The 13,664-nt window shown below is 37.7% G+C and overlaps 1 protein-coding gene across 1 annotated transcript in view; it reads right to left on the reverse strand.

Annotated features, from left to right (window-relative positions):
• Positions 1-243: 243 nt before the first annotated feature.
• LOC111055059 (nuclear hormone receptor E75) overlaps positions 244-13,664 on the reverse strand; it is a 103,094-nt gene continuing 89,673 nt past the window's right edge. The window contains exons 4-7 of the mRNA XM_039436271.1: positions 7,900-8,141; positions 4,365-4,556; positions 3,716-3,917; positions 244-3,483 (exon numbers count right to left, since the gene is read on the reverse strand). Coding sequence (XP_039292205.1) covers positions 2,081-3,483; positions 3,716-3,917; positions 4,365-4,556; positions 7,900-8,141 — 2,039 coding nt within the window. The 3' untranslated portion in view covers positions 244-2,080. The remainder of the gene's footprint in view (positions 3,484-3,715; positions 3,918-4,364; positions 4,557-7,899; positions 8,142-13,664) is intronic.

The raw sequence follows: 13,664 nt of genomic DNA on the forward strand, positions 1-13,664 counted from the left end.
ACAACATACTTAGGCTCATTTATACATTCAAAAGTATTGTATCCTTTTCCAAATGAATTATTAACTACACCACAGAAATCATTTTGAGCCTAATCAATCTTTTGACAATTCGATCATTTCTAAAGAAAAGAGTATTTTGAATAGTTCAAAGCCATTACAAAGAAAACTGTTATTGATAGTGCATAAGTGGTAAATAACTTCAAACAGATTACAATTGAACAGAGCAGCATAAAAAACATGTACTTTTGAGGATGTCCAAACATCAAGAAGTCTAGATATATAAAAAACAAAGACAAATACAATAGAAGATTATATAATATATATGACAATATATATATTATTGAATTATTTGTAGGAAGCCTCTGCCATTCCTAACGCCGTTCTGTTCTATTTCACATTAATCTACAGCAATTAAATATTATATAATTACAACGAAACATGATTTTATGATATCAGAGCGATCGAGACGAATTCATATTTGTTTTACAGTCTTAATCCAGAAAATTGCAATGTGTTATCTACAAACTGTTCATACAAATTACATGGCTTTGGACTGATAAAAAAATTACCAAGCATGAGAATCTACCAATACCATAATTAACACGAGAAAACGCACAACACAACATATTTACTATACCGATCAACAGGTCAATTATCAATTACCGTTATAATAATAATAAAAAGGGTGGGCTTGATTCGTTCAATTAAATTAGAATAATAAAAACGCTGCGGTACTGGCCTACCTCCATTAACTTAGTAATATAACTTAAAGAAACAACAAGAATAAAAATAAACAACGGAATATTTAGGGGAGGGGGAGAGGGTGGCATGGCAGGCGGCCTTCCCTTCAGTCTCATATTTTTTCTTAAATTATTATTATTAAGATAATAATAGTTTTATATATATAATATTTACACAAGGGCGAATTTGTGCCCTAGTTGAGAATGCAAACGTTTTAACCTATCATTTCCATCAATTTTTTTAACTTTTTGTAAGTAAACATCTTAACAAATTAATTATTCTTTCAGATATTATTTATGTTACACAAGATAAGACTAAAACGTAATCGTTTCTGATTTTCTTAATATTTATACACATAGAGGTGAAATGCAAGCCCTACATACACAATTATATCACATTTATTTAATCAAAGTATAATATATTTCTTCACTTTTCGTTACAATATATATATTTTAATAATAACATGTATTTATATTAGGACTGGTGCTTTCAACTTTAACCTTTGAGCCTAAAATTCACATTTTGTCATTCCCCAGCCTGATTCATTTAATGATAACACGACTGATTGAGGGTGAGATGAATGATGAGATATGCTTCAAGATATACAAATGAGTAATGATATATTCTACAAATGAGGTGGAAATTTACACATGATATGAGAATGAAGAATAATTTTACAAGTGGAATTGTAAATTAAAAACAGACATTTTGGTCCAAAGAGAACGAGAAAATGATTGCTATCGAATGGAATCAATAGTAAGAGATAAATGATTGTGAATGAATGACAATGAATATGTCTAATGACTTCAATTTCACATTGAAAATACAACATTTGCACGCACTCGAAACTATTTCAACTACAACACTTTTATTAATTTGTTTTTAAAAATATCGAATCACACATCTAAACGAATACATACATTATACACATACAAATAGATTATCATTAAAGTCAAGAAGGAGAATAACAGTGCATTTACAACTGACCAAATGTTGGTCGATAGGGGTGAAGGGGGCTGCTCATAAGGTGGGCACCATCAGAATTTAATCTCTCCCTCTTTCTTAGCATGCACAAACAATCAACTGCAACGTCTCCAGAGACCTTGTTGAGTGAATGAGTGTGTTGAAAAGAATGACTGACAATGAGTATCAGAGTCCAGAGGCGGACAGCTGAAAGACTAAACATAGTGGGGGTGTGGGGGTGCCGTGCACGAACAACAACTCAGAGAGATCAGTAGGAGCAAGGCGTCCGAGGAGTCTTTGATTTGTACCAGTTGGTTGGTTCATCACGGCACGGCTTGTTTGTACTATAGACAATGACACGGGGGCGGTGCGGGCCTCAGGCCTCGAGTTTCACCACCTTGTTGGCGGGCGGGTGCGAGAGGGGGGTGGGTGAGGGAGGCGGCGTCTTTTTGGACAGGTTGAGAGGCTGAGCCGCTGAGGTGGGAGACGAGGAAGATGAGGAAGGGGACGAGTTGGCAATGCCGACCTGCAGCTCCATGACAGAGGGTGAGTGAGGGGAGGTGGAGGAGGAGGGTGATGGCGAGAGGTACATTCGCGATTGGGCGGGTGGGGGAGGGGTGGAGACCAGGATGTAAGCGGAGGGTGGAGGGGGTGCCGCCACTGCACTGGTGGTGGTGATGACACTGGTGCCACTTTGCCACCTCTGGGGTGGGTACTGGTAGGACGAGGCAGAGGCACCGTTGTCACGCATTAAGAAGTCATTGATCATTTCGGTACGCTTGAGCTGTTCGGGAGTCATGCGAGGACTCTCCATCAGCGACTTGGCCAGAGTGGAGTGAGTGCTGGACAGCGACGACGTGAGGTGGTGGTGCAGCTGAGGTGAGTTTTGCACCATCGGTTCAGCTTCGGCCGAGTCCTTGTTTCTCAGCGCCCTGAACTTCTTGTGCGGCTTGTAAGCTTCATCCATAAGAGAGTTGGTGTCGTAGAGAGGCGGGGCCTGCAGGACACGCTTCAGCACAGGCATGTCCTCCACCGAGTGAGTCGTGCCATTCTGCTGTGCTGGCTGTGAGCTCTGGAATGGCATCGAGTGGTGGCCATTCTGGACATGGTGGTGGTTGTGATGATGTTCATCTTTGTCCTCCAGTGAGGAACGGGGACTGGAGCACACTGACGTTGGAGCAGATCCGATTGGTTTGTCCAGCTTCTCAGTGCCTGATTCGATACCAGAGTCACTGGGTGAGTCGAGCTTTCTGAAGGATCTGTGGTGGGATTTGATGTCATCACCAGAAGCAGATCCTGAGTTGGCTCTGTGTCTGTGAGGACAGACTCCGCCGGCCAGGGTGGCTGCTAGCAGGGGTGTACTGCTGGCATGATGGCTCTGATGGTAGTCGTTCAACGAAGCCACTTCGCCTGAGCACATGGACTCGGTGCTCGACACGGATCCCAACGGACTCTTGACTTCTTCCATGGTGACATCGGAGGATGAGGACCAGCAGGACGCGCCGCCAGGGCTCTTGCTGTTGCACTCGTCCTCGACCATCATGGATCCCCACATCTGCTGTTGCTGCTGGGCCAGCTGCTGTTGTTCGGTCATCTTGAAGGCAAGCAGCTTCTCCGAGTGCAGCGTGTTCAGGGTGCGCAGGTCGGGGATCTTCTTCATGAGCTCGTGGCAGAGGTTCGGCTGCCCGGGATGGTTTTGGTTCAGCACTAACTGCAGCACTGCCTTCAGTTTGTTGTGCATTCTCTCTATGAGGTCGGTATTTCTAAGGCCAGGCCGATCTGTTAACACACAAAAAAGAACAAACACATTAGAACCTGTTCAAGTAATGATAACAATTTGCTGTAATAGTCAGAAACAAGATTCAGAATTGTTTGTATTATTTATATAGTTTCTTTCAGAACGATCAATGGAAATGTATTATTATTGTTATTATTATTTGTATTTTTTCCTTCTTTTTTGAAAAAGTGTTGGAATTATCATATATAAGGAGTAATTGATAATTGAACTCACCGGCAGCAATAACGACAATGGAGCAGAAGAGACCAATCTCGGCGTCGGACAGTCTCAAAGCGTTCAGTCTTTCAGCGAAGTCAAACATGGAGTCCATCAGGAACCTGGCGTTCGAACTGTTGTGGATCGACTCCCTTTTCAGGATTTGGCCGTTCAGGCAAATCATGCTGTTGTTCTGTAACAAACAAGCAGAACAAACGAGGTCAGACAAATATGGGAGATAATATAAATTTGAATAAAGTTAGTTAACGATAAATGACAAAAATGCTGTTTTCTTATAAGTATTGATTATTTTAATCAAACTCTAATTAATTTATGTAATCTATAAGCCTGCTTTTCTATCCCCAATCATTTTATGAGTATGAGTATCATTGCTAAGTAAATAAATTTGAGAGTTGAAGTTATCATTTGTACATAATCTCATCTTCAATATTTTTCTCCCCATCATAACACAATATCTATCTCACAGAATTGCAAACTGTAAGTTCATACAAACATGGAAACCTTCATATTTTCCAGTTAGAAAGCATATTGAATGGAAGACTTTTCATTTGATTTCATTACTCTTATAAGTATGAAATAGAAAAATGCATTATTATCATTTAATTATAAATTATTAGAGATAGTATTCATCATTCTTTAGAAAAATGAAAGAATGAAATTCAACGACACCGGCTTTGAGAAGTGTGACCTGGTCATCTTGTGCGAGGAAGGAGAAGCCAGGGATGCGCTTGGCAAACTCAACCACTCCGCGGATGGCAGGCGAGAACCTCTTCGAGAAGTCCTGCAGCAGTTCTTGTTGGCCAGTCAATGGCTGTGGGTTGGGGTTCAGTGGACAAGCCTGCAACAAAAGCACAAAATACAAAATTAATACTACTGTACTCGGAAAAAACTTTCAGAGTGCTATTCACACGAGGTGCGATCTCATAGTTTATTTTTATAGATGAGGAAAACTAGCTATATAGAATACTATAGGAAGTTTCAGTAGGATTAGATTATCAAGACTTTCAGTTTAGACTAGAATAGAATAAATCAAACCGATTGATCGAATTGAACAATTGCACTGATTTTGTAAGCGGGTCAAATGGGAGAATAGCACACGAATCGACTAGAGGAAACGCACACATTGTTTGTTGGTCAAGGTCCATTCTCTGTGATTATGATGTCTTGAATTCGATTCACAGACACCGGAAACCGTATTTCGAGCATTGTACATATTTAAGGTCAAGTACATTGATTGAAGATTATAATTTTCATCGTACGAATCATTAGCATTATATCTCAAGAGCGTGTGGATTTAATCAGGCTGTAAATTTCTAATTTCACGGACGTTGAATTTGAGTTAAGATTTAAAAACATTTAGATTTTAAGCTAGCAAAGGGACTTCCAAAACTCTATCTTAAGTACTTTTTTCTTAATCAAAATTCAATTATTTGATGAGTCCTACCCGATGTGAGATCAAATTAAAATCAATGCAAAAATCTACGACGCAAATCTAGATTAGTGTCACTGCGAATTATTGATAATTTCTATTGAAAATACGATGTTATGTTCCCAGAAATTGAACACAAATTGCAAGCTCATGTCTGTATTTGCAATAAAAATCTGTCATCCGTTTACATCATTAACCTTGAAAATAAAGCTGACAAATTGATGTCGATGGAGTAGTATTCATTATTTCTCAGCTCACTCATAAGTTTAAAAATTCAATTATTATCTCATATTATTGTCTCTCTATCAGACATGATATCGCAATATTATAGCTCCTGTTTGCAATCAGACTTCTTGTCTAGAATTGAAATTATTAACTTATTCCAATTATAATTTGCAATATGGTTTTTGAAAACTGAGAACGGAGTCTAGACTTGAATTGGAATTATGTCATGTCTAGTGTTATTTATACACTGCACCAAGCACGCAGCAAAACTGATGACCAATACTTTTCTATAAAAAGTGAACAGTAATTTGACTCAAAACGCACATTATCATAAACTAACATAATCCCCAAGATTCCAAGTAGGCCTACTATACATTATCTGATATTTCCCAGTTTGCTATTCTAACTGACTGCGATTGTTGAAGGTTAAAAGTTCTATCACCTTTCTATAGTTGGAAATCGATACATAATAAATTATTGTTGAGGGAATGAATTGCACGAACATAAGCCAGGAGGAGACGTAATAGTGTGAGAATCCAAGTGAACGTCGTAGAAAGAAAACGAAGAAAACGTGTAGGAATTCAAAGACCTGTGGAGCAAGCTGGACAGCTAGGCTATTCTGGGATGGCGGGAGAATGAAAATGTGCAACAGAGATAGAAGAGAGAGCTTTGACCCTATGCTACCGATCAGTGGAGAGTAACGACCTCAACTGCGCTAGGAAAATTTTTGGTTGTTTCTTGCAAAAACTAGAGAAAATTGTGGAAATCCTGAAATTTTCGTTGCTTTTTTTCTGTATTGTACTCTAGTTGATAGCAAAATAATATTCGCGTATTACCACATTATTTTACTTGAAATCTTTTAGAACACTTCATCTTTAGAACAAAATAAAAAAAAACATTTTTTGAAACAAAACATTTTGAATCGGTCTCAGCAATGATGTAAGCCCTATTTAAAACGTCTAGCTATTTAAAACACAACCGAGAAAGAAATTTTCACTTCCTAGTTACAGTTATTTAGTTCATGGTTTCATCTCTGGCCTCTATTAAAAAGCTAGCAACATCGTTTGTAGAAACTTATCGCGAAATGAACTTGAATTCGGAAGGCTATTCGTAAAAATAGCCCGTTACGCAACCTCCGCTGTTAAAACAAATCGGCCTCGTGTCTAGCGTTAAGACTCGTTCGCAAAAATAGATTTCAAAATTTTTTCATCAGAGATTGCAGCTTGACATTTTTTCAAACCCAGTTGAAGGCAAAATGTGTTCAAGATAGAAGGGACGTTTAATAGTTCCAACAAAAAAATCTGAATTAATTACTCTTGAGCTGAGCAATAATATTTTCATTAAGTTTTATCAGAGCTATAATATTGAAAGAATAAATAATTACAATTTGAGATTTATTACTGTGGTAGGAAACATTATTATCAATTATCTCTTTTCCAGGGTCGAGGTCATAGAAAATTGTTTTTAATCCATCACAATTTCATCAATAAATTTATGAGAGTTGATACTATTAGAAAAAACTATAACTATCATTTTTTTCGAGAATGCACTATTTAATCAAGTCTAGTCTTCTAGACGTGGCCGATTTTCGACATTGAATATGCTAGTTGCCTTGGCCGCCGAATGAATGCCGCCAAGCTGTCAAAACCGGAAGATCCTTGTCTAACATGCATTCTATCTTCGTTTAAAAAGGCGGAAAAATTACAAGAAGGTTCGATGGGAATAGAATAGTTATATTATATGAGCATCTGCTAGACCAATATAATAGCCAGACTGACTCACCTCGCTTGAGGTCAGAAAAATTAGCAATCAAATTCGTGTTTCGAATTCACTAAACTAGTTCTGGGTAATTTATATTACAAATGTGATCACTGGTCACGAAATAAACGTTTGATTGTTACTCCAACAACATGTTTAATAGAAATGAGAGCTTGGAAATTATTAGTAAAAAAGTACAAATTCAATAAAGGTTTTTCGAAAACAAAGTTTCATATTGCATTAATGGAAGGCTACATACGTCCATGAGAAAACAAAGAAGCCAGGTGATTATTGGCACAGTCGAGTTCAGACCAAACAAAGAGCCGTTAAAAAGTTTGACCATGAAACAGTTTTTGGCTGCCGGAATAATAATTTTGACGCAACATCTCTAACTGAAGCAAGCTGGAGCCGTTTCTGTTTTTTCTACTTGTGCACCTGGCTGTGCAAAAAACGTGCAACGACAAAGGAGACGAGAATGAATGGGACGTTTACACTGACCTTATACAAGTTAGATGTTAGATAACTCATGATATACAAAACTTTTAGTTGAACAGTACTGCTAGTAAATTCTGTATTTGATATCCTAAATTGGACCTCCTCTTGTTTACACTGAACTTTCATTTTTTGGAGTTACACAGGGCTCAGTATTAGACCCTCCATTGTTTCCAATGAACCCTGGAGTTCTACAGGGCTCAGTAATGGCTTTCCCTTGTTTCTCATGGACTCCTGCACCTATTAAACTACAAGAAGAAGCAGGTAGTTTACTCACCAGAGTGGGCGGACAGGCGGTGTATGAGGGCTGCTGTCGTGCCCTGAGCAGCATGGGCTCGACCTTTTCGCGTGTGAAGTCGCACGTGTCGATGTGCGCGCGTACCACCGTCGCAAGCAAACGCTGCTCGTCCTCCAGTTCGGCGGACAACGCCTTCTCCTGCGATCGTGAGTTGGTGCTCTGCTGCATGGCAGCCAGGATGCGCGCCTTCTCACGCTTGGGCACGCGGCCGAATCGCACAGCTGCAACACACACAAAAAAATACACTGATTAGACAAAGTTGTCGAAAGCATTGCAAAAATACAGAAATTAGGGAATAAATCAGAAGATGCGATGAGAATCTTAATTAATGATACAAGGGTAGGAATGCAGTCTATCTAGTACAGATAAAACTATAAAATCAATAATTGTCCTAGGAAACTTGATTAATGCTAGGAAATTCAGTCTATCTTGTACAGAAAAAAATATGAAATTAATTTATTATAGCCTACATTTACTATTTTCATATTTCAAGCAATATTGACGAGAACACGAGCTCATATATTATGCATTATTGAATCTATTGTCGTGAAAGACCACGTGCCGAATGTGCCAAGTTGCGCCGCGATTATGAATATTCAGCATACGAACAATATTCAAGACCAGGTCGAAATAGAAACAGGAAGCAAGAACACATACGGTAAGGACGGCAGAAAAAAAATGTCACAAAAACGACCTTGAGACGAGTGTGGCAGCTTGTCCGTTACGTTTTTATCTCAGGGGAGATCTCGACTTTGTAGAAAGAGAAAAAATGTAGGGGATAAAATAAAAGAGACAGGAATTCAAGTTGGAGAGAGACAAAAACAAGAGATGAGGGTTTAGTAGTAAGCCTAGTGCAGAGAGAAACCCCTCTCAAGGTTAACGGCTCTTCAAAAAATGCGTCTGTCGGTTAAAGGGCTCTCAAGAGAGAGAGAAGGAAGAATCGGAACAAGGGAGACAAAAAAGATCGCATCATTTCCAGACTAATAGACAGAGACGGTGTGGTTTTTTCACGTTGTTGTTTTTTGGATCTCCCGCCAAGTGTGAAGAGCGTTACGGGAGGGGTGCAAGGGGGATTTGAAGGACACCCATAGGCGTAGACAGTCGCATAGGATTATAGATTATTTTTCAGCAGTGGCGCGGGGTACAACGAGAGAGACATCTCAAAAAGAGAGAGAGTGTTATGAGAGAAGACCCTTCAGCATTGACCCTGGATTTTGTCGGTTGGGTGGTGTTGTGTCGAGGTGAAGCCTTGTAACCGTCCTAAACGTACTCACAACGGAAGTCAATTTAGAACATTGAGCTTGAAAAATGGAGCCAGTCGAGACAAACAATAGCTGTAGAACAAACATGGGTCACAAAGAAAATTTCATTTTCAATCTACAGATTGATCGTGTATCCGAAAATCCAATAAATTCATCATGAAATAAACAGTGTTCTAAACAGTTCATCAATTACGACAATAATTTTTCAAGAGATTATTTTTTTTGAAAAGAAGATTTTTTATCTTGCCTATTGGATGACCAATAATAATAATTAATATTCTTTGTGAATTAATTCAAGCAAATTAATGGGTTTTTAAATATATAATGAACGTTATGATTAGACAGCAGAAGATATTCCATAACATGTTGAATTCTCTTTTGACTGATATTTCAAACATAGGTGAATCATCTATCAATAATAGTTAATCATGGATCAATCTTGATCTAGCCGATTCCTGGCTCAGCTATCACATCAAGGAAGCAAGGTAAGTGAGATCCTAACCAGCTTTTGAGACATAAAGACCATGAGCATAGTGACACCTAGTAGGCCTAAATTGGGGTGAAGCCAGACAGACGAGCAGCTGAATGTTGGGTCAAGAACGCAAGAGAGAGAGAGAGAGAGTGAGTGAGAGAGAAGCAGCAGCTGCCGAGGCACGCGATTCGCACCTGGCTCAATCAATTAGTCTCTCTCTCGCTTCCTCCTAAATCCTCTATTCCATCCTCTCTCCCTCATTTCAAGGGCACACGTTCAACCCTCCAACTGCCGACGTGTCCTTGCCCCAAAGAAAAAAGGGCCGTTAACGCTAACTCGACCATAAAACTTGAATATAGTTATCAACAACAATCAATATTGAGACGGTCAATGAACAAAGGATAACAATATGTATAATAAAGTACCTCAAAAGGTACTGGTGAAAAGGGTCGCGATGCAACAACACTAATGAGTCGTAATCACCATTCTTGTTTCCCTTTCTCATAACTAACAAACTATTAAAGGACATTATTTGTTAGATTACAATAGAACATAACTCCGTTTTACTATATATTTTTCCTACAGTTACGTTGAAAAGTGGCCATTGCTGCACTGATTACAGAACGCAAAGAATCACTTTTCCGCTCTAGTGCGGGAAAAATTTTTCTGCACTCCAGATTTGCAACATGGCAACGCAAAATACTTAGTAGGTTATATGGAGCAACAGTGCAGCAAAATCAAAATGAAGTTGGTAACAGTGACTGCTGTGGCTGCTATAGTGAGCAGAGGTGCAACCAAGCACAACGCGCTAATTATTATTCATTATATATTATAACCAAGGACAACGAGGACTTTAGGATTTTAGGATTAAGGTTTTTATCAATAATAAAATTACACAGAAAAACATTTGATAGATTTCAGGCAATTTTACCCATAATTACCCACTTTTCATATTCAATGGTAACTGTAGGAAAAACTTAATGTGAAATACGTGCGCAAAGTTCCTCTGCTGCACTCAAGAAACCATTCCGCCCTCGCCTACGGCTCGGGCGTAAACGTTTCTTTCGGTGCAGCAAACTGTCACTTTGCGCACTAGTTGCACAAATAACTATTTTCAGGTAATGTTCAATTATGGTTATGATCACCAATTATTCTCGAAATTAGTCAATTTGTTGAATATTATAATTAAATAATAGGTATATAAATAGTAACTATTTAATTGTGATGACTTTTGAGCCGGAAAGAGAATGAACTTTTGTTGAAAGTAATCGATAATCATCTACATTTAATGAAAATTGATTTTTGTTGTTTGAGGGGAGGGAGATTTCATTTTTTTAAAATATTGACACTGCTGTCACGTCACATAGGGAGCTACATTGTCTGATCTCTTCAAATTGAATTTTAATTATTCATTTCAAATTATGCTATCTTCAGCCAAAAATAACAACTACCTATTATAATTATGGCAGTCAACAAAATTCCAAATTTAAACATTAGGCGAAATCGATTGAACTCTGAAAACAATAGAAATCGCCTACTAGAATTGAACCGAAAAATAAGCAACTAATTGGAGAAAGAGAAAGCGGCTATCTCGATACCACAACCTTGAACCTGCCTTGAATTTTATAAATCGATCGTTTTCAAGGTTCTCTAGTCTACACAATTGAGGAGAAAACTGAAATATTTTTCAGTGTCTACAGCAGACAATGTTTGCTCGACAGTATGTAGTATTGTTTATAGGAAAGCAACAACAGTATTCTACTTGCATTTATTATCAAAATTAGAAAAAAATAACGTGCTCAATAAATAAAATAGTTGGTCTTACTCATATAATTACCATTAATCATCAAGTACCGTTACGAGTTTTATTAGATTGATGAGATTACTAGCAAACAATAAAACAAATCGTAACACTCTTATCAATAATCGTTGTCATTTATCAAATTGTGATCAACAAAAACTGAATCTGTACGCAGCGATGTAAGTAGTGTAAAAAGTGTGATAGAGCATCGATCTGACCCAATTAAATACAGCTTCACTGTATATAATAAAGTTATAATTCCATGCACTCGTGCAATGGCCTTGAACTAGATTCTGTCAATACACAGTGAATAAAATGGAGCACTGGGAGCTTTTTCAGCTCAGGTTTACATTAGCAAATACTGAGATAGTAAAACCAGGGAGATGTGTCATATATTTGCAAATAACGGCATTGAATCTTCCCTATGTATTCATCACCTCTTTCTATTATACTCTCTCCCTCTACTTTAATTCTTGAGTCGTGAAATTGCATTTAACATTCAAGCCAGCTGAGCAAATTTGCTAATATTGGAATATCTTTCTAACACCTCAATTCAAAAGAGTTTCCGATAATATTTCAGCTTGACAAATTCATGGTTGGAACATATCTCTAATGACCTTAACTTCAAAATAATTGAAAACAAACATGACAAATACAGTCGATTGTCTGAGTGAAGGACATTGTTATAACAATTTGGAAAATATTGATAGAACACGTATCTGAAACCATTGGGGCTCATCTTTAAGTTCGTGATCACTTCAATAGTGAATTTCTTTTCAGGGTCATTACGGCAGCATATTAATGAATGTTTAGAACAAGATATGTTTCTTTGCATATGTACCAGGAATGGAAATAATTCAAAAACTGGATGATTGTTATGCACCTGATGAATATTAAATATTTTCAAGTTCTATAGGATTAATTTTATAGAAACTAGTATTCATTGCACTGTATAAAAAAATGTGAAGATGATTGGATTCCCATATTGTACAAGAGTACATGTAGGTACTTGGACTTCAGGTAGGTACTTTCACTCTCCCTGCTTTCACTGGAATTAAAACCAGATAATCAACTTTTACCTTCACCCGATTAATCCTACGATAAAGAAACACACAAAGCATTGAAGGTCACTGAGTTGCTTTGAAAAACGTGAATCACAATTGAATATTCAACATTAATAGATTCATTTCAGGATGAACAGAAATTAAGGAAACATACAAGATTTTCAAGGATTGAATAAAAAAAAAGAGAAGACAATTGAAATAGCAAACATACTTTGAATTCTCATATTTGTCTGATGTCAAAATCCTCGTCACATGAAACTCACTTTTCAGATATAATTACACTATCACTGGTACCGATCAAAACTTTCAACGCTCACATTTCAACGCAGGGATGAAAGAAAAATCGGGGTAACTTTCAATTGGTAACTGAAGTTGATTATTCAAAATGTTCTAAACTCTCTACTGATGAATAATGGTAATTGATATAGAACTTACATGTTTATTGGATTATAATAGCTCTTATGAACAAGCCAAAATATGGTTTAGGATCTTGAAATACTGTAAATTGATAAGAATTGAATACTATTAAATTGTTGTATGGAGTTTTCTAATGAGTAACATGATTGGTAACATACGTTAACATAGAATACAAGAACCAATAGGAGATTAATATTGAATTTTAGGGTGTACAGCTTCACGTATTAATTCTAACCCTTGGATGTTCTGGGGAAGAGTTTCTAATAGTTACAAATTAATAATTGGATTGGTAAGGCTACACAAAAAGAAGGAATTTATTGGGGATGTAAAAATTCATTCTATCTATAAAACACCAATATCCCGATAGAACAACTCATCACCGCCCTAAACACAGTTCAACTAAATAGAGTATCGTAGCCAGTTCAACTAAACACTAAAAACAGTATCGTAGACCCGCACTCCGATCAACCGTCCAGCATGCACAAACATCAAATGTCGTCGTTTTCACTTTCGTTTTCTCGTGGGAGAAAGATGAAAGTGTAAGTAGGACTCGAACCCGGGACCACGCGATGCCTCTTCCACTTCCACCTCTAGACAGTGCGCGGGCGGTAAAAGGAAGGAAGGAAGGAAGGAGTGAGTGAGGAGGGGCAACTGAGAAGAAAGTAAAAGCATGATCATGATCGGCTGGCTGCTGGATCATCGGCATAATCATCATAATGAAAGCACTA

Source organism: Nilaparvata lugens, chromosome 10, assembly GCF_014356525.2.
Source record: "Nilaparvata lugens isolate BPH chromosome 10, ASM1435652v1, whole genome shotgun sequence".
Lineage (NCBI taxonomy): Eukaryota > Metazoa > Arthropoda > Insecta > Hemiptera > Delphacidae > Nilaparvata > Nilaparvata lugens.